This window comes from Pelophylax lessonae (genome assembly GCF_965119305.1).
Source record: "Pelophylax lessonae genome assembly, chromosome: 5".
Classification (NCBI taxonomy): Eukaryota; Metazoa; Chordata; class Amphibia; order Anura; family Ranidae; genus Pelophylax; species Pelophylax lessonae.
In genome coordinates this window covers 518,377,634-518,404,612 of record NC_138772.1, presented here as the reverse complement: position 1 = coordinate 518,404,612, position 26,979 = coordinate 518,377,634, and the positions used below count along the sequence as shown (strand labels likewise).

The 26,979-nt window shown below is 45.6% G+C and overlaps 1 protein-coding gene across 3 annotated transcripts in view; it reads left to right on the top strand.

Annotated features, from left to right (window-relative positions):
- The first annotated feature begins 1,566 nt into the window (after positions 1–1,566).
- Positions 1,567–26,979, top strand: part of LOC309555382 (protein MTSS 1-like) — a 336,461-nt gene continuing 311,048 nt past the window's right edge. For all 3 annotated transcript variants that reach the window (XM_082257372.1, XM_082257371.1, XM_082257370.1), the window contains exon 1: positions 1,567–1,958. In XM_082257372.1, coding sequence (XP_082113498.1) covers positions 1,887–1,958 — 72 coding nt within the window. In that variant the 5' untranslated portion in view covers positions 1,567–1,886. The remainder of the gene's footprint in view (positions 1,959–26,979) is intronic.

Sequence of the window (26,979 nt, the reverse complement as noted above, 5' to 3'; positions counted from 1 at the left end):
ATCTATATATCACTCTCTCTCTCTATATATATATAATATATATATATATATATATATATATATATATATATATAAATAAAATGTTTGGGGATTCTGAATAATTTTCTAGCAAAAAATGATGATTTTTACATGTAGGAGAGGAGTGCCGGAATTGGCTCTGTTTGGAAGCGGTTAAAGTAATGCAGTGCCGTATTGTAAAAAATGGCCTGGTCATGAAGGGGGGTAAATCTTCCAGGGGTCAAGTGGTTAAGCAAAAAAAAAACATTTTACATTTTTTTTGCAAAATAAAATAGTTACACCCAAGCACATAAATCCCCCGCCCGCAGAAAATTTTGAGGCCCCCACCCCCACATATGCACACATACAAACGTAAACGCACACGTTGGGGGTGCCTGCACGTGAAAACGCTGATTGCAACATGTTGCATATCGCCGCGCACGCTGGAATGAGCGCAATAATTCCAACACCAGACCTTCTCCGTAACACTAACCTGATGACCTATAGCAGGCATGTCCAACCTTCGGCCCGAGGGCCACATGCGGCCCAGAACCGCAGGCAATGCGGCCCACTGCCCCCTGACAATTTTTTTTTTTTTTTTGCTGGGGAGGAAGGAAGCCGGGTCCGGGGCACGGCCACAGCGGCTTCCAACTAATGGTAGGCAGAGGCTGTCTGGGGGGGGGGGGGGGGTAAACCTCTGTATACTGATTCCATTTAATTTGATCATCCTCTAGTTGTGTTGAATTAGTGCGGGGGGCGCGGTGGCACAGGAAGGGAGCGGCAGCGTTTTATTACTTATATTATATATTATAGTATTATATACTTATATTATATATTACTTATATTTTATATGCGGCCCGAGAAAATTTCTCTACACTCAATGTGGCCCAGAGAAGCCAAAAGGTTGGACACCCGTGATCTATAGGGAAGATTCACCTATGGAAAATATAGGGAACTGAAGTATGTGGCCATTTCACGGGCGCACGCAAATTTAAGGTTTGGCATGTTGGGTATCTATTTACTCGGTGCAACCTCGTCTTTTATATTTTATAAAATATAAAAAGGTAGGTTATTGCATTTTTTTTTTTTTGCCATAAAATTAAAAATGTGGGTTTCCTATAGCTTTGTGGTAAAAAAAAAAAAAATTATATATATATATATATATATATATATATGTGAAAAAAAATCGGTTATTTTTTATTGGGGGGGGGGGGGCACCTATTGGCTCCTGAGATGTAAATCCTGCTTGTATCTCTTTATGATTGTGTTCGCAGCTTTATCAGGGTAATGATACAATGTAAGAAGATAATGATACAATGTAAGAAGATGATACAATGTAAGGAGATCCCCTGTGATTCCTCTATTGATGATCGGATGCTGTGATCGGATGATGGGAGTGATTGAACCCCCCAATAAATGATGCTGGGGGGAGGGGGGAGCAGTGTGAATACCGCAGAGCGGACACCCCGCAGACACAATAGCTCTGGCTGGCGGAGGCGTCGGTGGCGGTACCCGGGCTGTGCGGTAGGGGGCGCTGGTCGCAGGACTCCCATTCTGCGGACGGAAGGGGAAGAGGAGGCAGTGCAGTGCTGGGCAGAGCTGGGATCGCACTGGATGGGACTGGAAGCTCTGTGTTCTCAGCCCGTTCCTCTTCGTCCTCAGTGATCGCAGGGATCCCGGCTAACCATGGATCTTGTACAAGGGGGTGATGTTGTGGGGGTTGTAGTCCTGAGGGAGTGATCTGATCGTCCTGTGTGTCCCCTGTGCCAGGAATCGCGGTGACATCCGTCCAGGTGACATAGAGGTGTATAGAGGGATCCTAATCGCTGCTCCTCGTCCCCGGATTGGCTCTCTGCTCTGTTCTGTGGATTGGATCCCATTGCTGAAACATGGAGGCTGTGATAGAGAAGGAGTGCAGTGCCCTGGGGGGGCTCTTCCAGACCATCATCAGTGATATGAAGGTAAGACTCAGATCCAACCAGGATTGGGGGGCAAAGGGGTGTTCTGTGATTGGTCGATGGATGGGGTAATCGGGCACAGGTGTTCTTTGATTTGGCAATCTGTTGTAGGTAAAGCGTTTCTTTGATTGGGCTTCTTTTGTGGGGATCTGGCGCAGAGTGTTCCATGATTTGGCAGTATATCTGGCAATCTGGTGAAGGTGCCACCAACCATAATATGACTGAGCATTCTATGATTTGGCAATGTATAGGGAGATCTGAGGTAGGTGCCACCAAGTGTTCTATGAAATGGCAATGTATGGGGAGATCTGGTGAAGGTAGCAAGTTTGCTATGATCGGCCAATGTATGGTGAGATGTGGTGTAGGTGCCACCAAGCATTCTATGATTGGGCATTGTGTGGTGTAGGTTTTACCAAGCTTTCCATGACTGGGCATTGTATGGGGAAATTTGGTATAGGTGCCACAGAGTGTTAGATGATTTGACAAAGTATGGGGAGATCTGGTGTTGGTGCCACCAAGTGTTCAATGACTGGGCAATCTATGGGGAGATCTGGTGTTGGTGCCACCAAGCGCTCTATGACTGGGCAATCTATGGGGAGATCTGGTGTAGGTACCACCAAGCACTCTATGACTGGGCAATCTGTGGGGAGATCTGGTGTAGGTACCACCAAGTGTTAAATGACTGGGCAATGTAATGGGGAGATCTGGTGTAGGTACCACCAAGCGCTCTATGACTGGGCAATCTATGGGGAGATCTGGTGTAGGTGCCACAAAGCGCTCTATGACTGGGCAATCTATGGGGAGATCTGGTGTAGGTGCCACCAAGCGCTCTGACTGGGCAATCTGTGGGGAGATCTGGTGTAGGTGCCACCAAGCGCTCTATGACTGAGCAATGTATAAGAAGAAATGGTGTAGGTGCCACCAAGCATTCTATGATTTTGCAATATATTAGGAGATCTGGTGTAGGTGCCACCAAGCATTTCTTGACTGGGCAATGTATGAGGAGATCTGGTGTAGGTACTACCAAGCGTTCTATGATTGGGCAATTTATATGGCAATCTGGTGCAGTTACCAAAAGGTGTTCTATGTTTGGGTAATGTATGGGGCACGAGTAATCTGGTATAAGTCTAACAGAGCATTCAATGATTGGGTTGCGTATGAGGCGCAGGCATCGTAGTGTGCCATGATTGTTCAATGTATGGGGCACAATCAGTATGTTGCAGGTTCCAAAGATTGTTCTATGATTGGCAATATATGTGGCACAAGTGTTGTAGAGCATGTGATGATTGGACAATGTGTGAGGGGAGAGGTAATCTGGTGCATTGGTGGTAGATTGTGTGATAATGGGACTGTAGGTGGACCCAAGCGATCTAGTGTTTCTAAGATTGGGTTGTGTATGTGGTGCAGGTGCCACAGAAACCCTGGTGATTGGAGTATGTATGGGGCATAAGCAATCTGATGAAGGTGTTGGAAGCGATTGGTTTTGTTAGATAATCCAGTTTGAAATTCTGTTTTGTATCGGTAAAGCAGATTGGATGACTCGGGGGCACCAGGTATTGTACCATGGACTATAATGAGGAGGTCCCCTTGAAATACAAAGAGCCGCAATTAAACTTGTGAAGAGGGTCTGATCCCTCTGAAGATCAGATCTGTGTGTGTATAGGCAATCTATTATAGGAGACCTAAGGAAGCATACCACCTCTGGCCTATCTTTTTGAAAATGCTGATTATCTGGATGTCACGCTGATGAAATGGCTTCAGTACTTTAAGTAATACTGAGCTGGACGTGGATTGTCTGAATGTTGTGAAGCCCGGGAGAGACGTATATTGGCTGCCACCCCTTTTTGGAAGTGCTAGTTGCCTGGCCATCATGCAGAAGCCATCACTTTTAGTCCCTTCTTACTCAATGCACTGAACCAGAGATAACAATGCCTACCCCTAGCCCTAGCCACAGCTTTCATTGACTGCATGCTTGTTTTGGACCTATACTAAGTGAGAATAGAGGAGAGCCAAGCACATATTCCGAAGGTGGCCACCAATGGCTTCCCCCATCTTCCTCTAATGACGTCAAATTGGCATAAAATATGTCTTCACCTTCTAAATAACTTCCATTAAGACTTATTTCTTAAGCCCCGTACACACGAGTCGAAATTTGGCCGGGAATTTTCGTCCGACCGATCTGCCGATTTTCGGCTTGTTAGTATGATGCTTCCAACAACCGACTCCGACTTTTTGGCCGAAAAAATTCTGGTGTGCAGGCTATAAAATTTTTGTCAACCATCAAAACATGGCCGATTTTCAGATTTCGATGGGGAAAAATCTTATGAGCAAGACTGGGCATGCTCAGAGATGAAAGAACACATAGAAAGCAATCCAACACATGACATCACTTCTGAAGTAGAATTCCGTCGTGCGAGAAAATTTGTGTGCAGTCTAGAGCACATTCCAACCAACAGACACCACTCTGGACAAAAGACGGACGACTGGTCGGCGGAAATTCGTTGCGTGTGTACGAGGCTTTAGGCTTGGTTCCATGTCTACAGCTGCCACTGAATGTGCGCAAAGCTCTGCACGGCGCGTGTAGAGGAGCCTATTCATTTCAGTGGGCTGCACGTGAGAACCACGGGGGGAAAAAAAGATGTCCCTGACCTTTTTCCAAAAAAGTGCCGCACAGAACCATTTTGTGCCACCATGTGGTTTGGCGTGCTCAAAAATGTGTTATCAGATGTGTGGGGGTACCATTAAAAATTAATAACACGGCCTCGCGTCTGCTAAAGGGCAACACGTTTCTGTGCGTGTCGGGGAAACCATGTGATTGTGAGTGTGCTCCTGACACTTGGTAATGTAAACCTAGCCTTGGGCTGGCCATACATGTTTATCCTCCTTGTACAATTTTCCTTTAGATTTACCAAAAACCATATAATAGGAGGTCAAACCTAAACAACCTACAATTGTAAGGCAGACCCTTTCACTACATAGTTTAGAGTCGGTTCACACTGGGGCGGCACGACTCCTTACTACTTCGGGGGCGACTTGTGCATTACCATGCACCACGACTTCGGAGCGACTTGCAGGGACTTCACATAATGAATGGCTATGCATGTCGCTCCGAGGTCGCCCCGAAGTAGTACAGGACCCTTTTTCTAAGTCGGAGCGACTTGTGTCCCTCCTATTAGAACGGGTCCTGTAGCAGTCAATGGACCGTGACGGTACGCGACTTGTCAGGCTGACAAGTCGCCTGACAAGTTGTGCTAATGTGAACCCGCTCTAAAGGTAAATCTGAAGACGATTGAACAGGTATGGCCAGCCTTAGCCTTCTGTTGGATCTTTAAGTGTCCATTATGCCCAATAGGTTATCAGCATTTCAATGGCACACCCCCTTCGTACCCTTAGAGCGGAAATTCCCCCCACCTGTTTTATTTTTTATTTTTTTTTTAACCATTTTAAGACTGGAAGGATTTGCCCCCTTAATGACCAGGCCCTATTTTGCGATTCGGCACTGCGTTACTTTAATGGACAATTGCGCAGTCGTGCGACGCTGTACCCAAACAAAATTAACGTCCTTTTTTTTTTCACCACAAATCGAGTTTCTTTTGGTGGTATTTGATCACCTGTGCGCATTTTTTTATTTTTGTTGCGCTATAAACAAAAAAAGTGTCAGTTTTGAAAAAAAAATATATATATTTTTCACATTCTGCTATGACATTCCCCAAAAAAAAAAAAAAATTAAAAATCAAAATTTAGCAGCATCAGATGAGCTCTGTGATCATCCCAGGGAGAAGGACGGTCGGCTGTGTTTACAACATCTGAGCGTTCTTCTCTCTCAGCGGGGAACGATTGCAGGTGTCAGGCGGCAATCGGAGCCGGTGTTCTGTCAGAATACCATACCTCCGTCATTTCCAGTGCGGATCAGCTGTGGCTTCATCATGCACCAGCTGTAGCCGCGTCACACATCCTAGTGCGCATGCGCGTAATAGGTAGGGAATTTAGAAAACAGCGTAATGAATCATGCAAAAGTCCTAGTGCGCATGTGCTCCAACGGGTCGGGCAGCGGCATCTCTTAGAACAGACATCCATCCGATCTCCATGCTCCACACTGCACCGACCCAACAATGACACATAGCTATCAAATGGACAGTGGACCGTGCGTGTGGGGGTAGGGAATAGGAGTGTCCCATTGTCGGGTCGGTGCAGTGTGGGTCAATGGAGATCGTATGCATGTTTGTTATAAGAGATGCCAGCTAATAAAAATCCGAGTCTGAGGACAAACCTAAACTATCCCTTTAGGAATAATTCACACTGAATTGCAGTAAAATGTAGGGACAATGGATGTACATTAACATTTCCATCCATGTTGCATGCGTTTTTACCGCGCATTGACTTGCGTTGATGCGTGTTGTCATGCGTTTTTACCGTGCAATAAAATGCTATGTAACTTGCATGTTTCCTGTGACATCACATCCTTTTCCTGTTTATGGGTTAGGGACAAAATGAATGACAAGGCAGTTTTTTTTTACTTTACTTGCATTGTGCTGCATTTACATGCATTTTACGCTCATTTGCATGCGTTGCATTAAAATGCATACATGTTGCATTTTAATGCAACACAGGGCAACGCAGCGCTGTAGTGTAAACCCTTTTTTTCTTCTTTTTTTTTTTTTTGTGTGTGTGCGTTAATCTTCATTTTACAAGTGCGCTAAAACGCAGATTGACGCACCAGTGTGAATTAGCCCGTAGGCCCCTTTCACATTTGTGTGATTTGTCCTGCGACTTGGGACTGCAAAGTGGCATGACAAGTCATACGCCATGATTTCCAATGAGTACCGTTCATATGTGTGCGACTTCAAATTAGTTCCTGCACTACTTTGGTCAGACTTTGATGCGACTTGAGATCCATGGACTCCAAGATTACACAGGCATTGCTTTGTGTCGTGTCGAAGTTGTGCAACTTTTAGGTTGTACGAGTGTGAAAGGGGCCTTAATAATCCAATCAGGCAGACCCTTGTACTATGTAGCTTATTGTCAGAGCTAAAGGGAATCGCACAGTCAGATTGGTCAGCCTTAGGCCAGCGGAGGCCCTATGAAGTGTAGGTGCGCCCCAGAGATTTCTAAGACCCGTTTAACCCTTTCCTGTCTGCCCCCTACGCCTCTTTTTTTTTTTTTTAATAAATCTATTTATTAAAGTTTGCAAAGAACAGAAAACAGTACAAAAAAAAAACCACAACAAATATACAAACCAAATGCATGACTCGGGTATAGAAGAAGACCGCTCCGGGAAGCCAAACTAATCAGGGATAAAGCCTCGTACACACGCACCGATTGTTGGCCGTAAATATTCGGCCAACGTCCGATCGGCCAATTGTCGGCTTGTTAGTATGATGCTTCCGACAACCGACTGCGACTTTTCGGCCGAACAAAATCTGGTGTGCATGCTATAAAATTTTTGTTGGCCGTCAACAGAACGGCCGATTGTTCATCAGTCAGTACAGATTTCGGCAGACAAAAATTAGATTTGCAAGACTAGGCATGCTCAGAGAAGAAAAAACACACGGAAAGTCAACCATCACATGACATCACTTCTGAAGTTGGTTTTTGTTGGCCAACAAAAGTCCAGTGCAAGTCTAGAGCACATTTCAACCAACACAACAACACTGGACAAAAGACGGCCAATCGGTCGGCCAACAATCGGTCCGTGTGTACGAGGCTTAAGTCCACGGAAGCTCAGATCCTTGCACGGGCCTGGGAGACGCCAGTCGGTCAGGGAGTGCGATGAACCGCCCCAACGCCTCTTTAAACAGTCCTGAATGGCCGACAAAGTGGAAAGGATTGGAGATCATGTGACCGCTGTCACAGTGGTCACGTGATCAGAAGCTGGTCCCTCCGAATATGATCTTTAGTCCGGTGTTCCGTGAAAAATCCATACCCGTGAGAAAACCATACCCTCGTCACTTCCGGTTCCGCTATGGAGGGTATGGATTTCTCACGGTAGTTAAACTTGCGGCGCTTACATTAAAACTGCTTATCTGCAACATAAATCATCTCCGCTCTTCGCCCTGTCACTGCCCTCATCTCCGGTAATAAATATAAAAGCGGATCACGGAGCCGCGATCGCCGTCACATTTACATCTCATACTCCCGCCGCCGCTTTTATATTTATTAACGGAGATGAGGGCAGTGACAGGGCGAAGAGCGGAGATGATTTACGTTTCAGATGAGCTGTTTTAATGTAAGCGCCGCAAGTTTTACATCAGACACAGTGCCGTGAGAATTTCATGCCCACCGAGCATGCGCACTTGTCTAATTCTTTAATGTTCAATCACGTATCCGGGGCTCTGAGCATGCGCACTGCTGCGCTGCTCAGCTGTTTCAGCCCGGAAGTGACGAGGGTATGGTTTCTCCACGGGGTATGGTTTTTTAACGTTACACCGGTCTCCAGCAGCTTGGTCTTCCTACTGGGAGCATGCAGTGAGCATTGCGTATGTGCGGCATGTAGATGTTAAAGCCCAACCTTTTGCCACTGCACATGTGTGTTGGGTGGTTGTAATGCTGGCCATACACTGTACGAAAAATTGGCTGAAGTTCGGTCATTTGGACAGTTCCTTCGTTTTTCAGGCCAGTTAATGGGCGCAAACCGATTGTGACGTTTTTGAGCCGAAAAAACGAAGGACAAGTTTGGAAATTTTATGCCGAACAAATGATAAATTGAAAGGTTAATGAGTTTCTCATCCAAACTGTTTGCACTATGAACACGGAAAAAATGGCCCGCGGGACTTTAAATGAGGTTGGTGCTATTGGCTGGAGATTGAATGAATACCACATTGAATATGTAAAACAATATATAATTTTTATTGTTGCATTGTATAGACAAGTTAAGCGAATAATGATGACATGTAGAAAATATCACATAGCACGGCTCGATGGCCATAATGGCATAGTGTAATAACATGTACAATATTAGACGTTGATAGGTATCCTGGTGTGACCACTTGGTTGGACAATAGCCTAGATACAGTGTTGATAGTTCCATGATAGTAGATTTTGATACATATTGATCTGACGCGTTTCGGGAGCTACATCTCCCTTCTTCAGAGATCTATGTATTTGAATGTATCTACAAAAGAACAATAAGTTTGAGTATGTATGGGAGGATGCAAGGCTAAAGTATACAATTCAAGGGGGATAATGATGATACAAAGGAGTGTGGATTACTCACAGGTTGATGGAACTATATGGAAATTGGATTCCCGGGTAATGGTGGCGGACCGAAGCCTGACCCGGGAGCTGAAGGGTCCCATGGAGAGCAGCCAGAGGAGGGGGGGTCCGCGGTAGGAAGGTGGTGAGAGAGTGATGGGAAAGTTGGACCTTCCAGATCTGTTGTGTGTGTAAAAGGAGAAGAAAAAGAAAAATAGTAATATTGTAGCAAGGTGCTGTGGATGCACTAGGTATATGTGAAAAAAAAATGAATTTGTGATTAATTTATGTCCATTAAACGAATTTATCGGTCATTACATGGTGGCACGATCGTCTGCTCTCACTGCCGAGTGTTTGTTTTTCGAAAATGAGTTTAAACAATTTTACGTATAGTATATGGCCAGCATAAGGGTGTTAAAATTGCTTTTCTTCCAAAGAATTTCCGTACGATTTTCGTATAGTGGGTACAGAACTTTCAACAGCTGATTCTGAATTTTCGTCCGAAAATTCTCAAGGGACAAACTCCAAAATTTTTTTCTCGTACGGAAAAAATTTGACCAATTTTCATCTAATGTGTACTGTTTTCATAAGATTTTTGTACAAGAAAAATTAGAAAAGAAAGGCCGTGCATAATCAGAAACAATCAACAACAAAAAAAGCCTTTGTTGTACGAGAATTTTCGTACGAATTTTCGTGCATCGGTTCCAATTTACTGTGAAACAACGAGGAGAATCGTACGATCGTTCCCCCGATTTTCTTATACTGTGTGTGTGTACCCCACTTTACTAACACTAGAGAGAGCAAAATCTGGTGCAGCTGTGCATGGTAACCAATCGGCTTCTAGGATTTAGACCCCTTTCACACAGTGGAGTCCGTCGGCAGACTCCGTTTATCTCAGCGGAGGGATCAATCCGCCGATTCCCCCGCTGAGCAGGCGGATGGAAGTTGTGTCTCTGCGCTGTGTGCAGAGACACAGCTGTCAGGTCTCCATTCTTCTCTATGGGGGAATCAGATGGGAACGGACTGTCTGTCCGTTCTCATCCGATCCGATCCACTGGACGGATGAAAAATAGGGTTTCCATCCGTCCGGATTTGACGGATCGGATGTCTGCTGACATTCAATGCCCCATAGAGATGCATGGGGCAACCGTTCAGATCTGCCAAAAAAACGGACAGGCGGATCTGAACAGTCCACCTGTGTGAAAGGGGCCTTGGCCTTCGTTCACCATTAACGCGGGTTTGAAAACATGCGAGTTCAGCTGAACTCAAACCTGCATGTCCGTGCGAGTTGGGGGCGATTTGAATGACATCTGTGCGGGTTCGTGCACAGATGTCTATTGAAATCGCCCTTAATATTGCCAAAAGTAGCGCAGAAACTACTTTTGGAAATCGGTGCGGCGCCACAAAGATGGCGCCACTCCGATTGGGACAGTGCCGTTGCCAGCAATAGGCAGCGATTTGGCATGTGATCAGACCTGTCAAATCGCACTGATATGAACTGGGGCTGATTGTCAAAGCGTAATTGAACAAGCTGAAGTTAGAAGCTGATCGGCTACCATGTACAGCTACAACAGATTTTTTCACTTTACAGTTTTAGTAAATACCCCCCCCCCCCCCCCCCGCTGATCCGTGCATACGCAGCATTTACGTGGTTTAGGACAATTCAAATGACTCCCATAGGGCAGATCAGATCCCTCAAGAGCCCGTACCAGCAGATAATTGATTTTTCTAAAACGTTATATATTTTGAAGGTCTAATAACTGCTTGCCGACCGCCCGCCGCAGTTATACTGCGGCAGGCAGCCGCTCCCAGGCAGATCGCCGTACATGTACGGCACTTGCTCGGGAGAGTCTAAGGGGCGAGCGTGCGCCACTAGCAGCACGCTCCCGTCCCTGCTCGTCACCGGGGGAAGCCGATGCGTGTGTCAGGCGGCTCCGATTGCTGCCTGACACCCGCGATTGTTCCCCGCTGAGGGAGAAGAACGGTCAGCTGTTGTAAACACATCTGACCATTCTTCTCCCTGGAATGATCTCTGTTATCATTTTACAAGCCAAACCCCCATACAGTTAGAATCACTCCCCTAGGCTCACATTTAACCCCTTGATCACCCACAGTTGTAACCTCTTCTCTGCCAGTGTTATTTTTACAGTAACAGTGCATATTTTTAGCACTGATTACTGTAGTAATGTCACTGGTACCCCCAAAAGTGTCAAAAATGTCAGTTAGGGGTCCGATCTGTCCGCCACAATGTCGCAGTCCCGCAAAAAATTGCAGATCGCCGCTATTACTAGTACAAAAAAAAGCAATAAAAATGAAATAAATCTTTCGCATAGCTAATAGACGCGATAACTTTTGCGCAAACCAATCAAAATACACTAATTCCATTTTTTTTTTTTTTCTATTTATTTTTTTTTTCCAAAATTTTTTAGCAGAAAACAAATTGGCCTAAAAAGTTAAATTTAGATTTTTACATTTTTTTTTTTTTTTTTTTTTTTTTTTTTTTTTTTTTTTTTTTTTGGGAGTGTTATATAGCAGAAAGTAAAAAATATTGTTTTTTTTTTTTTTTTTTGTTCAAAATTGTCGCTCTTTTTTTTGTTTATAGCGCAAAAAAATAAAAATCGCACAGGTGATCAAATACCACCAAAAGAAAGCTCTATTTGTGGGAAAAAAAGGACGTAGATTTTTGTTTGGTTACAGCGTCACACGACTGCGCAATTGTCCTTTAAAGTAACGCAGTGCCGAATCGCAAAATAGGGCCTGGTCAGGAAGGGGGTAAAATCTTCTAGGGCTGAAATGGTTAAAAGATATTCAATATGGTTTAACCCCTTCACTGCAAAGCGTGCTGATTGGAATGACTGCGTTCGCCCAGACTCCATGCTCCGGTGTCATTGGACTGCGTGCAGCGATCTTTTCACACGGGGATCGGATTCTCTCTGGGTGTTTTCCTCATTATTCATTACCTTCCACCTCTGCAATGGATAATAATATTCAGTGCATGTGTTTACATAGGCTGTGCTAGCGTCACTCCACGCATTATTGCTGCGCTCGTCGTACTGTGTCTCAGGCTGCAGTTGTTGGGGGCTGCGAATAAACAGCTGATCACATTGAGACTGGGGGGAGGGTGGAGGGAAACAGGTGGCAGAACGGGATTTCTGCAGAGTCCAGACCCTCCGCAGGCAGATGGCGTTTTTTTTTTTCCGTAGGCTAGCGATTTTTAACTGTTTGATTATGTTACTAAAAATTTGCGAGCTTCACTATATTGAACAGGAAAAGGATCGCTAAACAAATGGAGCAAACGGCTCCCCGGGGTTTTGTCTGCGATTAATTGCACACAACTGTGTGATTGTATGCTATTAGATGCTGCAACCGTAGCATACACGGTCCGTAGGGGATCATAGAGACCGTCTGTGTTGGTGAGCGTTCCTTCTTTTGGGGCCCATTCATACCATTTGCATTAGGCAGTCTTGCCCAGTGCAGATCATTGCAAAGAGCAATATCTATGAAGTTGATAGCGTTGGGACGGGGTGTGCTGACATAAAGTACGGCGTGAACTATTATTTTTTTTTCTTTTTTCGGCACATTGTGTTACAAGGTTACCACACCGTGACACGGCTTCTGTGAATAGAACTGTCACCTGGACATTTTAACTCCTTTCTGCCTATCTTGGCTGCCCTTTAAAAGGTTCTAATCACCTGGGGGGGAGGGGGTATAGGATGGAGCAGCCATTGTGGCCACTGTGATTGGCTGTCATATGATCAGGTGGCAGTTCTGCCAGCTACCAATCGTTAGTGGGGTCTTTGACAGCTCAGTCTCTGTGCTGGGAGTGTGCTATCAGCACAGAAAATGGGCCACCCACTGACATATGTGCATCATCATCATCATCATCAGGGATTGGCTGCAGGAATCTGGAAGAGACAGCTGGCTCCTGAAAACTTTTTAGCAACGGCGGTACCACATAAGCAACGGTGGGCTTCAATTTGAAGCCCACCGTTGCTTATGTGGTACCGTTCTTCCTCAGAGGAAATTGAGCATGGCTTGCTGGCATGAATGAGCCCTAAAGAAGAACTTCACTTCCACCCCACCCCCATGTTGTTTTTTTTTTTTTTTTACTTATATGGGTTACCATCAAAAAACCTACTTGCACACCCAGCAAATCCAGCAGTTTTGCTCACCCAGTCCTGCGCCGCCATTTAAAAGTTTTCAGGAGCCAGCTGTCTCTTCCAGGTTCCTGCAGCCAATCCCTGATGATGATGTGCATATGCTCCAGTATGTCATCAGGGGGCTTCGTCAGCCAGGAAGAGAATTTTTTGGTCCCCTGATGATGTGCATGAGCCACAATCTGTCATCAGGGGGCTGGATGCAAGAGCCAGGAAGATGCAATTGGCTCACTGATAATGTGCATGTGCCACACTATGTCATCATGGGCTTGGTGCAAGAGCCAGGGATAAGACATTTGTCTCCCTGATGTGCATTTGCCACACTATGTTCTCTGGGGGGCTGGTTGCAAGAGCCATTTGGTTCCCTGATATGCATGAGCCACAATCTGCCATCATGGGGCTGGATGCAAGAGCCAGGAAGAGACATTTGGCTCCCTGATGATGTGCATGTGCTCCAGTATGTCATCAGGGGCTGGATGCAAAAGCCAGGAAGAAACCTGTGACTCCCTGAGGATGTGCTTAGGCCACAACGTGTCATCAGGGCATCCAATGTCTCTCTTCCCGGCTCTTGCATCCAGATGGCATGGTGAGGCACATGTGCATCATCAGGGAGCCAAATAGAGACATTTGAATCCCTGATGACGCACATGCACTACAAAGTATCATCAGAAAGCTGGATGCAAGAACCAGAAAGATACATTTGGCTCCCTGATGATGCCCATGCACCGCAAGGCATCATCAGGAAGCTAGATGCAAGAATTAGAAAGAGACATTTGGCCCCTTGATGATGCGCATGTGCCACAATCATATCAGGGAGCTGGCTGTCTCTTCATGGCTCTTGTATCCAGCCCCTGAGGACCTGTTCTGGGGCATGTGCGTCATTAGGGAGTCAAATGTCTCTATTTGGCTCCCTGATGATGCGCATGTGCCTCAAAATGTCTGGACGCAAGAGCCAAGAAGAGACATTTGGCTACCGGATAACGCACATGCACCACAGCGTGTCTTTGTGGAACTGGATGCATAAGCCAGGAAGAGACCTTTAACACCACAATGTGTCATCGAGGAGCTGGATGCAAGAGCCAAGAAGAGACAGCTAGCTGGTGATGCTCTGCAGAGTACCCAAGGCCTCCTGGAATAAGTTGCAGAGAGCTGAGTGCATTGTTCTCACCTAGGCAGGAATCCAGGAAGTGTGGGGATTTGTTCCCCAAAAAAGGTAATAAAAATATAAAATGAAAAAAATCTGATTGTATATTGCAGTAGGACAACAAATCCATTTGAATGGGTTTTCTAAAACCTCAGACAGCACCAGAAAAGGTGCATGTACCATTCCTGGAAGAGCACTGTAATGCACATTATTGTGTTGTCACACGTTGTGCTGCGCTGCAAAGCACATCTGCTGATGAGGGGCATTGAGATCCCATTCATCCCATGTTTTGTAATGCGACATGCTACATTGCAGGCGAGTTGGCATAGTACATTGGGGTACCATTTAAAATGAATGGCGTGTTGCATTCATTTACGTGACAGAGACATGTAGATTGGCCCTCGGTCGTTGTGTTTGTTCGGATTATTCAGTGCAGGGATGTTCTTCTCTTACAATAAAATTATAAAAATCACCTCCAGTCTCCCTGATCTATAATCAATATATTGGGTGGTGTTATTGATGTGTTCTCTCAGTCATTGTTCATGATGATCAGAATTTGGATTGTTATCACAGAAGACGTCCCCGGCACTAAAATCAGCCAACACGTCTCCCTGATGTTGGAGGCAGGGCTCTGATCATGTTGCTAGGGTCCTGAGAACCGGAGCGAGCCGTATCCACCGCGTTCAGCGTGTCCGAGAACGTTTTACACTCTGCGACTCATTCATGTGTCATCGCTTCTCTCCATTAAAGTCTGATTTTCTGCTCGTGTTTTCTTGTTAACACTCGATGTGTCACCTGAGGAAAAGTACCACCCAGGTACACCCGTGTGTGTGTATAGAGTGCACTGTGTGTGTATACGTGTGGGGATTACGGATCGGGTACAACGCTTGTTAGCTTATATACTACAGTTCTGAATCGGCCTTTCAGGGTATCTTTCTCTTTACCTCCATTTTATTGTCTCCTTCCATCTCTCTTTCCATATTCAGTCCCCTCTTATTTCCTCCAGTTCCCCCCTCAACCTTCTCACCTCCTTCTTCTGCCGCCCCCTCTCTCCATCTCTCTTCCATCTCTGCCCTCTCCCTCCTTGCTACCTCTGTCTTCCCCCCCCCCTCTACCCTCAACCCCTCCTTATCTCTATCTTCTACCCTCTCCCCCTCCTCTCCCCCCCCCTTCTACCTTCACCCCCTCCTTATCTCTGTTTCCCCTCTACCCTTTCTCTCTTCCCCTTCTACCTTCACACCCTTCTTACCTTTGTCTCCAGCTTTTTACTATCTCCCTGCTCTATCCTTTCTTTTTCCCATCTTTACCCTCACCCCCTCCGTCCCTCTCTCTCCCCTCTGTCCCCTCTCCCCTCAGTCCCTCTCTGTCCCTCTCGGTCCCCCTCTCGGTCCCCCTCTCGGTCCCCTCTCCCCTCGGTCCCTCTCTGTCCCCTCTCCCCTCGGTCCCTCTCTGTCCCCTCTCCCCTCGGTCCCTCTCTGTCCCCTCTCCCCTCGGCCCCTCTCTGTCCCTTTTCTCCCTTCGGCCCCTCTCTGTCCCTTTTCTCCCTTCGGCCCCTCTCTGTCCCTTTTCTCCCTTCAGCCCCTCTCTGTCCCTTTTCTCCCCTCGGCCCCTCTCTGTCCCTTTTCTCCCCTCGGTCCCTCTCTGTCCCCTCTGGTCCCTCTCTGTCCCCTCTCCCCTCTGGTCCCTCTCTGTCCCCTTTCCCCTCCCTCCCATCACCGTCCCTCTCTCTTCTTGCTATCTCTGTCTCCCCCCTCTACCCTCTCTCTTGCTCCTCCCCCTCTCTCTCTCCCCTTCATCTCCAGCACCCTCCTCTCTCCCTCTGCCCCTCCTCTCTCCCTCTCTGTCCCCTTGTTCTCTCTTGGTTTCTGTCTAAGCCCCTATTCACACCTGAGCACACGTCGCTTAATTTCCAAAGGGTGACAATGATCAAGCTAAAGAATCCTTTCCAATAGGCCCATTTACACCTGAACATTGTCCCCCTTTTGTGTGAAGCTAAAAATAAACACATTAGTTTTTTTTGCGGCGGAATTGTGCATTTTTGGCCCCAAACGTTATTGGGAGAGCACCTGAAAATAGTTGATACCCCCAAAACTGATTTTATGTACTGTAGATCAGAAATTGATGATCATGTTATACGTCAGAGGCTTTTTATCTTTGTTAGGAAATTCTGTGTGCTTCCAGATTTTTTTAAATGATTATGTATAAAATAAATCTTATGTTTTAACTGAATAGTTATTGATTTTGCAAATGCAGATCTGCATCACCACCTCTGTCTTCCTTTTGTGACATTTCTGCACCTGAAAAATTTTTGTGCTCCCATTTAAAAGTCTACAAGATGAAAAATGTGCTATTTTTGCTTCTGTACTCCGAAAAAACACACCTATTACGCCTTGCTTTGTGTCAATGAGGGCTATATGTTTTGTTTTGTCTTTTTATGTCTTATATTTGTCTGTCCATCCATATCTTGATTCTTTCTACCTCATATCCATTCACCATTTCTCTTTGTGAGATGATCTTTTCAGGGACTGCTCTGGCGTAATTACTCCCAGATGTGTTCTTCTAGTCTGGTGTAACGTTTTTGCTGTTCAGGAGTCGGGGGTCCCGGATTAGATGGTAAAAATTGGATTATGTGCTCATAATCTAAATGGATAATATGAGCTCCTTGGTGACTTGGAATAGCGGCTTCATTAACAGTTGGTATAAGGGGATCCTGTGACTTGCTGAAAGACCTGAGTTATAGGATTTGACAAAATTGGAGGTTGCTGATTTATAATTGTTATAGGAGCCTTTCTCCACCTTTTACCCTCAAAGGATTTCTTGACATCATTTTTGTGCCTCAGGGAAGCCTGGCTCAAATTATTTCAACAGGGGTCTGTAAAAAGAATGCGCCTTACATTGTTGGTCTGGGGGAAAAAATGGCCCTTACATTGGTGGTCTAGGGGGAAAAATGGCCCTTACATTGGTGGTCTGGGGGAAAAAATGGCCCTTACATTGGTGGTCGGGGGGGAAGAATGGCCCTTCCGTTGGTGGTCAGGGGGAAGAATGGCCCTTCCGTTGGTGGTCAGGGGGAAGAATGGCCCTTCCGTTGGTGGTCAGGGGGAAGAATGGCCCTTCCGTTGGTGGTCAGGGGGAAGAATGGCCCTTCCGTTGGTGGTCAGGGGGAAGAATGGCCCTTCCGTTGGTGGTCAGGGGGAAGAATGCCCCGTCCGTTGTTGGTCAGGGGGAAGAATGCCCCGTCCGTTGTTGGTCAGGGGGAAGAATGCCCCGTCCGTTGTTGGTCAGGGGGAAGAATGCCCCGTCCGTTGTTGGTCAGGGGGAAGGGTGCCCCGTCCGTTGGTGGTCAGGGGGAAGGGTGCCCCGTCCGTTGGTGGTCAGGGGGAAGGGTGCCCCGTCCGTTGGTGGTCAGGGGGAACGGTGCCCCGTCGGTTGGTGGTCCGAATGCCAAACAGCTAAAAAGATGATTGGTCTCATGCCGCTGGCTCTGCTGAATGGTGTGGACCTGGAACCATGCAGGCACCATCAAATGGGAAGTCCATCGACAGCTCAAGGAACCCCCAGCAATCTCTAGAGTTACTATAGGATTCCCATGGAACTGTGGTTGAGAATGGTCCATAGTTTGTAGGATACTAGTTTTGAATGGCATTAAATGTGCCTTGATGTGGAATTTATGAGATTTGAGTGGGTGTTTTACCCAGAGTGCAGGTTCAGCACTCTTTTTTTGTGGTGAATGGAACTTCTGTTAGTGCTTTATGATGTAGAAGGAGGATTATGTTGTTACAATGCAGAGGTGTTTCTGATGAACTCATGGCTTGTGTACACCGGTGAATCTGATGTTCTTCAAAGCTGAAATTCAGGCACATATAAAGAAATAACACAGGTGGGAGTTATGTGTTCATTTAAAAAAAAAAAAAAAAACATTGAGGACATATTCAGGTTTATCAGGTCCGGTGTTAAGGCTGCCAATATTCCACATTGGACCAGGCAACGCACAGAACCCTTTTTTTTTTTTTTTTTTTTTTTTTTTTTTTGTTTTACCGTAGTAATTTGTGTATTGGCAGCTAAACAATGAATGTCATCACAAAGCTCTGTAGGACATGCGCGTGAATGAGCTTGTTCTTTTGTGCCTTGCGACAACAGATAAGTCTGAATGGGCCCTAAATAAATGAATATATATATATTTTTTTTTTTTTTAATGCTCCTAGTGTAAGATGTGTTAGACGTGTATTCATATCTTCAAGACAAAGAAAAGGAGAAGCAGGGCTCTAACCATTTAGGAAATGCTGCAGTGCACATGTGCTATCCTTGACATACGGTACTTACAGGAGATGACCCATCAAGCGTTCCTGACGGTTTCTGATTGCTCAGGGTTCTCAAACTGTTAGCTAAAGGTGGTGGCACAGACAGTTGCATGTACCTGCTATCCACTCTCTTGGGTAGGTTAATTTACTTATTTTAACCTGTTAGCACTGAGTCCATTCACACTGCCGCGACTTGTGAGGCGACTTGTGTGCCCTTAAGTCGCCCCAAGTCGCTTGACATAACAAAAGCAATGTTACTCAATGAGTGCCGTCTTAATTGGCACTACTGAAGTCGCTCCGACTTCAGAAAAGGGTCCTGTACTACTTTGAGGTGACTTGTATCCGACTTGTCCCATAGACTTCAATGGGAGTCGCCTCCTTATCTTATTTGAAGCGACTTGTGATCCGACTTTTCCACTAAAATGGTCCTGAACCAGAAAAAAAAAGATAATTTTTCTTAGAATTTTTAGTAGCACAGGGATGGGGCTCCGCTCCACCTGGGCGTTTTTGTTGCAGGCGTTTATCGGGCATTTTTTGGGCTTCTTTGGAGGCAGGCATGACATCTGAACTTTTGTGTAGGGGTATATATACACACACACGTATATGTATATATACACATACACACATATTGGTGTGAAAGGAGCGGAACCCCATCCCTGCGCTAATGAAATGATTTGCAGGGATGGGGTTCAGCTCCTATCACACCTGTGTGTGTGTGTGTGTGTGTGTGTATATGTATGTATATGTGTGTGTGTGTGTGTGTGTGTGTGTGTGTGTGTGTGTATATATATATATATATATATATATATATATATATATATATATATATAATGTGTACCCCTATACAGAAGTTCAGATGTCATACCTGCCTCCAAAGACGCCCGATAAACGCCTGCAACAAAAACGCCCAGGTGGAGCGGAGCCCCATCCCTGCGCTACTAAAAATTCTAAGAAAAATTATCTTTTTTTTTTTTCTGGTTCAGGACCATTTTAATGGAAAAGTCGGATCACAAGTCGCTTCAAATAAGATAAGGAGGCGACTCCCATTGAAGTCTATGGGACAAGTCGGATACAAGTCGCCTAAATCAAGTTTTTTCTAAAACATGGCCCTATACAGGATTGCCCTATAGCTAGTATCTGGTTTCCACCTACTGCATGGTCTTTCTCTAAGGCTGCATTCACACTTGAGCGTAGCGTTTTTTACAGCGTTTTTACCGCAATTTTTTTCAGGCGTTTTTCATTGACATCTATCAAAAACGCTGGTAATCAGCCCAAAAAGAAGCTCATGTACTTTTTTCAGCTACAGGCGTTTTGCAAAACGCTCAGATGTGAACAGGGGCCATTTAAATGAATGGGGTTTTACTTGTTGGGCGTTTTGGAAGCGTTTCTTTTGAGCGTTTTTGGAGCTGAAAACGCCCAGGTGTGAATGGAGCCTAAGGCTGACCATAGATGAGTCTTTGTTTTTTTTTGTTTTTTTCGAAGGAAAAAAAAAAATGACTCTTCTGCCATCCACATACTAAAAGTGGATATGGGAATCCTCCTTCTGAGTTTTTGTATTCCGACAGCAGAGGGACTTCCCCCGTCATCAGAATACAGTACAGTACACTGATTGGGGCTCCAGGCTATAGCCGGTGGTGCTGATCGAATTACAAAAATCCGACAGGGCAGTTGTACAGAAGTCGATCTGTAGATCGACTTCTTTACAACCATCCTACCCATATATAGATCGAAACTCAGCTGGCGCTGAACCAGACACATTTCCATCTATGTGCGGCGAACATTAGTTCATTGCTAGGAATGCTGGCGTCCTAGCAACTGATGACATGCTTGCCACTGCAGGAGAATGGACCTCCCCCCCCCCCCCCCTCCCATAACTGTTCTGTCTTCTGATCAGTCCTGCTGCTACTCTGATTACAGCAACTGCAAGCAAGGTGACAATGGACAACTGATGGGTAATCTGATGTAAGTGGGCTCTGATGAGAATCTAGATGTAAAGGGGGACTCTAATGGGGACATTGATGTAAGGAGGGATTCTGATGTAAGGTGGGCTCTGATGGATACCTTGTTATGGGGAGGGCTCTGATGGTGACCCTAATGTAAGGATGGCTCTGATGAGGGCCTTAATTATTATGGGGAGGGCTCTGATGGTGACCCTGATGTAAGGATGGCTCTGATGGGGACACTGATGTGAAGGGGCGACTCCTAAGGTGATGCCTGATGTAAGCAGGTCTCTGATGAGACAAGGGGGGGGCTTCAAAAAAGATCCAAGTAAAGCTTATTTATTATTCATTGATTTAAAATGCTGATGGGGACCCTGAAGGTGAGGATGGCTCTGATGGGGACCCTGAAGGTGAGGATGGCTCTGATGGGGACCCTGAAGGTGAGGATGGCTCTGATGGGGACCCTGAAGGTGAGGAGGGCTCTGATGGGGACCCTGAAGGTGAGGAGGGCTCTGATGGGGACCCTGAAGGTGAGGTTGGCACTGATGGGGACCCTGAAGGTGAGGATGGCTCTGATGGGGACCCTGAAGGTGAGGATGGCTCTGATGGGGACCCTGAAGGTGAGGAGGGCTCTGATGGGGACCCTGAAGGTGAGGAGGGCTCTGATGGGGACCCTGAAGGTGAGGTTGGCACTGATGGGGACCCTGAAGGTGAGGATGGCTCTGATGGGGACCCTGAAGGTGAGGATGGCTCTGATGAGGACCCTGAAGGTGAGGATGGCTCTGATGGGGACCCTGAAGGTGAGGATGGCTCTGATGGGGACCCTGAAGGTGAGGAGGGCTCTGATGGGGACCCTGAAGGTGAGGTTGGCACTGATGGGGACCCTGAAGGTGAGGTTGGCACTGATGGGGACCCTAAAGGTGAGGTTGTCTCTGATGGGGACCCTGAAGGTGAGGAGGGCTCTGATGGGGGCCCTGAAGGTGGGGAGGGCTCTGATGGGGGCCCTGAAGGTGGGGAGGGCTCTGATGGGGGCCCTGAAGGTGAGGAGGGCTCTGATGGGGGCCCTGAAGGTGGGGAGGGCTCTGATGGGGGCCCTGAAGGTGAGGAGGGCTCTGATGGGGGCCCTGAAGGTGAGGAGGGCTCTGATGGGGGACCCTGATGTACGGATGGCTCCCAGCCAATGAGGAGGGAAAGTACCTGGAGGGCCAATGCTCTCATGCACATTGCTGGATGCAGAGGGAGCTCAGGTAAGTATTGGATGGGGGGGACTTGGGGGGGACTGCTGCAGTGCACACACAAGGTTTTTACCTTCATGTATAGAATGCATGAAGGTAAAAACCTTGAGCTTTTAGAATCACTTTAGGAGAAAAAAGCCTAAAAAGGAAACTAATGCAGGCACTACACCTAAGAATTGATGAGCTGCAATATATTAAATTTTTGTTTATGCTTTTAGATACGCTCTTACTATCTGTCAGAATAAAATCATTGGTAAACATATAGCCAGGTTATGTGTGCTTATTTTTTATTTTTTTTTATTGTGAGCTGCAGCATTACCTGCAAATGGCGTGTACAAATCTGCTTATGTGGCAAAGGGCTCACTGCTGGAAATAACTGCTTTTGTATATATAATGGGTACGGATTTTATAAAAATAGCATATTGGCACCCTGTGAATTTATTGCTGCACCATCTTCTATTATCTATGAGAAAGTTAAATGACCTCTGTGTATTTTGATTACAAGCGCTGAATCATTCCTTTTTTTTTTTTTTTTTATCGATCTTGTGCATTTTAAATCTTTTCTTATCTCATTGTTACATATGGCTATTTTATAGTTGGATGCATGCAGAAAATCCTTTCCATCTTTAAGAGATGGTAAGATAGTATAGGTGGGGGATAGCTCACTGCCTTCCCACAGAATGAAATTCTAGAAAGTACACATGAGCGGGGATGGACAAACTAATATGGAATTTAAGAGCCAGTCTGCAATCCAGGAGCCAGCTCTGTCATTAAGATAGGTGGCAGCTGTAATTTTTAAGGAACATTGGCTACCTGGCTCAGGGAATTTGTCAAGCCCTTTTATAAGAGTACTAAATAATACAATGTTAAAGGGTAACTCCACTTTTGTGGGAAAAAAAATATAGCAAATTAAAAAAGATAATCTATCTTCTACAATTAACACACAGTCCATGTTTTAATTTATTGTTATTGAAAAATACCTTTCCTTTTCAATTTGCAGCACTGTATTCTGTAAAATTCAATGCAATTTAGCAACCTGGAGGCGTTCCATACACCAATGGTATACAGACGCCTCCAGAAATGTCATTCCCTTTGGCTCACTGATTGTCCCAGAAGTCTGCATTAAGATACAGTTCAGATTTTAGGCATCCCCTGCAACATAAATACCCCCAAAGGGTTAATCACTTCCAAAGGGATGCAGACCCTGCCACTTTCTTCATTAGAACACTGCAAGTACATCCGATGATCAATCACAAAAGTCACTCCCATTCAGAATCAGTATCCAGAAGACACAGGGAAAGAAACAACTAGAATCTGCATTGAAGTTTGTTAAAATCCTTGTAATGTACATTGATCACCCAGAGGAGACCGTTTTTGCTTTTTTTTCACAAGAAAAGTGATATTAAGGCCTTATTTCTTTTGAAATAACAAAACATGTTATACGCAACTGCTCTGTGCTTGATTTTGCACAGAGCAGCCCATTTCTTCCTCTTCTTTGGTCCCACGCTGGCGCTCCTGGCTCCTCCCTCCTGCTGGCTGCCCCCAAAGCAAGCAGCTTGCTCTGGGGCACCAAAGCAGGTGCGCTCCCAAGCCATAGCTCTGTGTGTCCTTTCACACTTGGAGCCATGGCTCAGCCACACCCCCTCCGTCTCCTCATTGGCTCACTGGCTGTGATTGGCATCAGTGGGAGCCAGTGGCTCATGAATGGGCTGCAAATTGCACTGAAATAGCGTGGTACTGCAGTGCGTTTGCGATCTGTGTTTTGGAGTGCCATCAACATTGCATTGGCAGTGGCACACGCAGCAGATTACACAGGCAGTGCGTTCGAGCACTGGCCTAAAAAAAATGTGCACGGAACGCATCTTTCCTACATTGCTTTCTGATGTAAGGCACGACTGCAATAAAAACACATTTTTTATTTTATTTTTAATAGTTCAAATATTTTTGAAATGAAGATAATCCAACTTGTATTTAAAAGAGGAGGAGGTTAGGTCTATTGGGGATGTCGTCTACGTATCTCATACATGGCTGTATCATGTGCTGGTTACTTCTATATATAAGGATGTTTACTATTGTCTGTCTGCGGTGTTGTTTTGTGAGTGGGGAAAGCTGTTTTCCATGCCATTACCCAGAATCCCTTGCAGCGATGGATGCCCTCTCTGCTGTGTGAACAGTAGGCAGTAAATGTGAATGCACTAATAATGTTCATTAAATTGGCTCTGTGGTTTTCATGCTCTATTTGCCCTGTTAGTCACTACGGCAGCACTGGACATTACTCGTACACTGGCCGTTTACCGCCCTAAAGGGGTAATTATTTCCTGATGGCACATAAACGATCATCAAGAAAGAGCATAGTAGTCAAAGTTTAATTGTGAATATCAGTATGGGACTTGCTAAATTCTTAAGTGTAGTTTAGCATGCAATACTGTTTACAATGGATCATGTGATCACTGTGATAGCCAATCATAGTGATCAGATGATCGGGAAGCCTAGGAAACACCTCCAGCATTAAGAATCTCTTAATAGAACTGGTAGTAAGGGATTAAAGAATGAGTTCACCTTTACCAAAAAAGTACCTGTGCTGGTAAGGGGCACCTGTAGATAAAAACAAACTGTGCAGCTGTGACCAAAGTTAAATAATGCCCTTGCTATAGGTGGAGGTCATTTACGTACCTCCTAAAGACTGGCTGAAAACTCCCAGAGATGGCATCATCTTATTCCGTCTTGTTGCTAGGACTTTGCTAAGACATTCCTAGGCGATTCAAAACCCCTTGCATGCATTCTCTTTCCCCTGTCGTACTACCTCTGAGCTCAGCGATGCTGCAGTGAAGGAGATAGTGGACCACACATGTATGGGGGGTTGAGAACTCGCTCTTGTGATGGGGAGGGAGGGGGAGTAATGGATGGGAGTGTCTTAGCAACATTCTACCAACAAGGCAAGAGGGGATGCCATATCTAGGCATTTTTAAGCCAGGCTTTGGGAGGTACATAAGTGGCCTATAACTATAGCATGGTAATTTTCAAACTTTAGTCAAAGCTGCTCTGTTTGTTTTTGTCTGCAGACACCCCTTACCTACATACATAGTTTTTTGGTAAAGGTGAACTAACCCTTTAAGCTGGAGTTCAAGAGAAACTTTACCCACCCCACCTTTCTTATTTATTTTTTTTTTCAATCCCATTCTGCCCTCCTCCTCCCTTGGGATGAGCTTAGGCACCCTCCAAACTCCTCTGCAGCTGAACTCTGAACTTGCACCCTTTTTTTACTCCAGTGAGCTAAGGGCTGGGTCATTCCTGCCTTGCAGCTCGCATAACCAAAGAGGTGGGCTGCGTGGCAGGAATAACCTGGCCTGTAGTTCAATAATGTAAAAAAAACCCCGCAAATTTAGCTAGAGATGAGTTGACTGACGCCTGGGCTCATCTATATTCCTCTCCTGCATCATTGGGAGCTAGCTATCTCTTCCTGGTTCTTGCAGCCGCCCCATTGATGACGCATCATCACGGAGCTGGCTCCAAGATCCAGGATGGGACAGCTGGCCCCCTTAATGCTGTGCTGTGAGGCATGTACATGTTCTGTAGATTGCCACAAAGCCTCCTAGAATGGGTTAAGCTAAGTATTACAGGAGGCTAGGGGTATGTCATTAGTGCCTACGGAACTGCTGGTCCAGTTTAAATGAAAATGGGCATTTACAAAGAGCATATACTGCATACTTCTGTAATTATGGAAGAGGAGGAGGGGAGGAGTGATATTATGGAAATTTTAAAATGTAGGCAAAGGTCCTCCTTATGATGGAACTATACTCGCCTCCTTCTCCAACTTCATTCCCTGGTGGCCACTGACATGTTCAGCTGGGTTCCAATCTTTGGCCAAGCTGGGATGATGTCATTCCTTGTACACTGAGCTGCTCGTGCACAGTGCGAACAAGCAGAAGTTCTGTAATGTCTATTCTGCATTAAAAAATCTTGCCGGTTCGCACGTTTAAGCCCCTTACACACGCAACGATTATCGGCCGACCGATCGTCCGTCTTTTGTCCAGAGTGGTGTTTTGTTGGTTGGAATGTGCCTAGACTGCACACAAATTTTCTCGCCCAACAAAAATCTGCTTCAGAAGTGATGTCATGTGTTGGTTTGCTTTCTTTGTGTTCTTTCTTCTCTGAGCATGCCCAGACTTATAAAATTTTTCCCTGTTGAAATCTGTACTGACTGTACGAAACTCGACCGTGTTTTGATGGCAGACAAAAATTTTATAGCCTGCACACCAGATTTTATTCGGCCGAAAAGTCGGCGTCGGTTGTCGGAAGCATCATACTAACAAGCCGAAAATCGGCAGATCGGACGTTGGACGAAAATTCCCTGCCAATTTTTGACGCGTGTGTACGGGGCTTTAGAGTAAAGTTCCAGTTCGATCTCCCATAACATGTAAGCTCCCCTCCTGTACAGATTTGAAGCAGTTTGTTATGGAAATGTTTGCTAGGTGTTGTTTCTGTGGTGCTGAATGATGGTGGAGCGGGTCACACCCAACTCTTCCGCAGGCTACCCTTCTAATGTAGCCACGGTCACCTGCAAACAATACAAAGACACCTAGAACTTCCAAAATTCTAGACCAGCCTTTCTCAACTTTTTTTTTTTTTTTTTTTACAGGAACCCTTGAATTAATTTTTCCAAGCTTAGGGAACCCCTGCGAATATTTGCTAAATGTAAAGCTTACAGTAAATTAGTGTGAGGATTAGTGGGAAGAATGCTCCTTACTTTGATGGTCATTGGGAAGAATCCAACCTTACAGATGGCTAAAAAGGTGTCAGTGGTTACTTAGCGTAAAGGCAGAAATTGCTCAAGGAAATATTAGCAAGTTCTGGGGGATTCCTAGAGTTCCACCCTGGTTGAGAGCCTGTTCTAGACCTTCATTAGTGGAAGACACAAGTCTAGGGTCTGACTCTGTTGCCTTCTCCCTCCTCAGCATTGTGTTTATTAATAAATGACAGGTGTGCTGTAATAGAATGTATAAGCTACTACAGGAACCTACAGCTTGTTTATCATATCTTTTTTTTTTTTGTTTTTTCT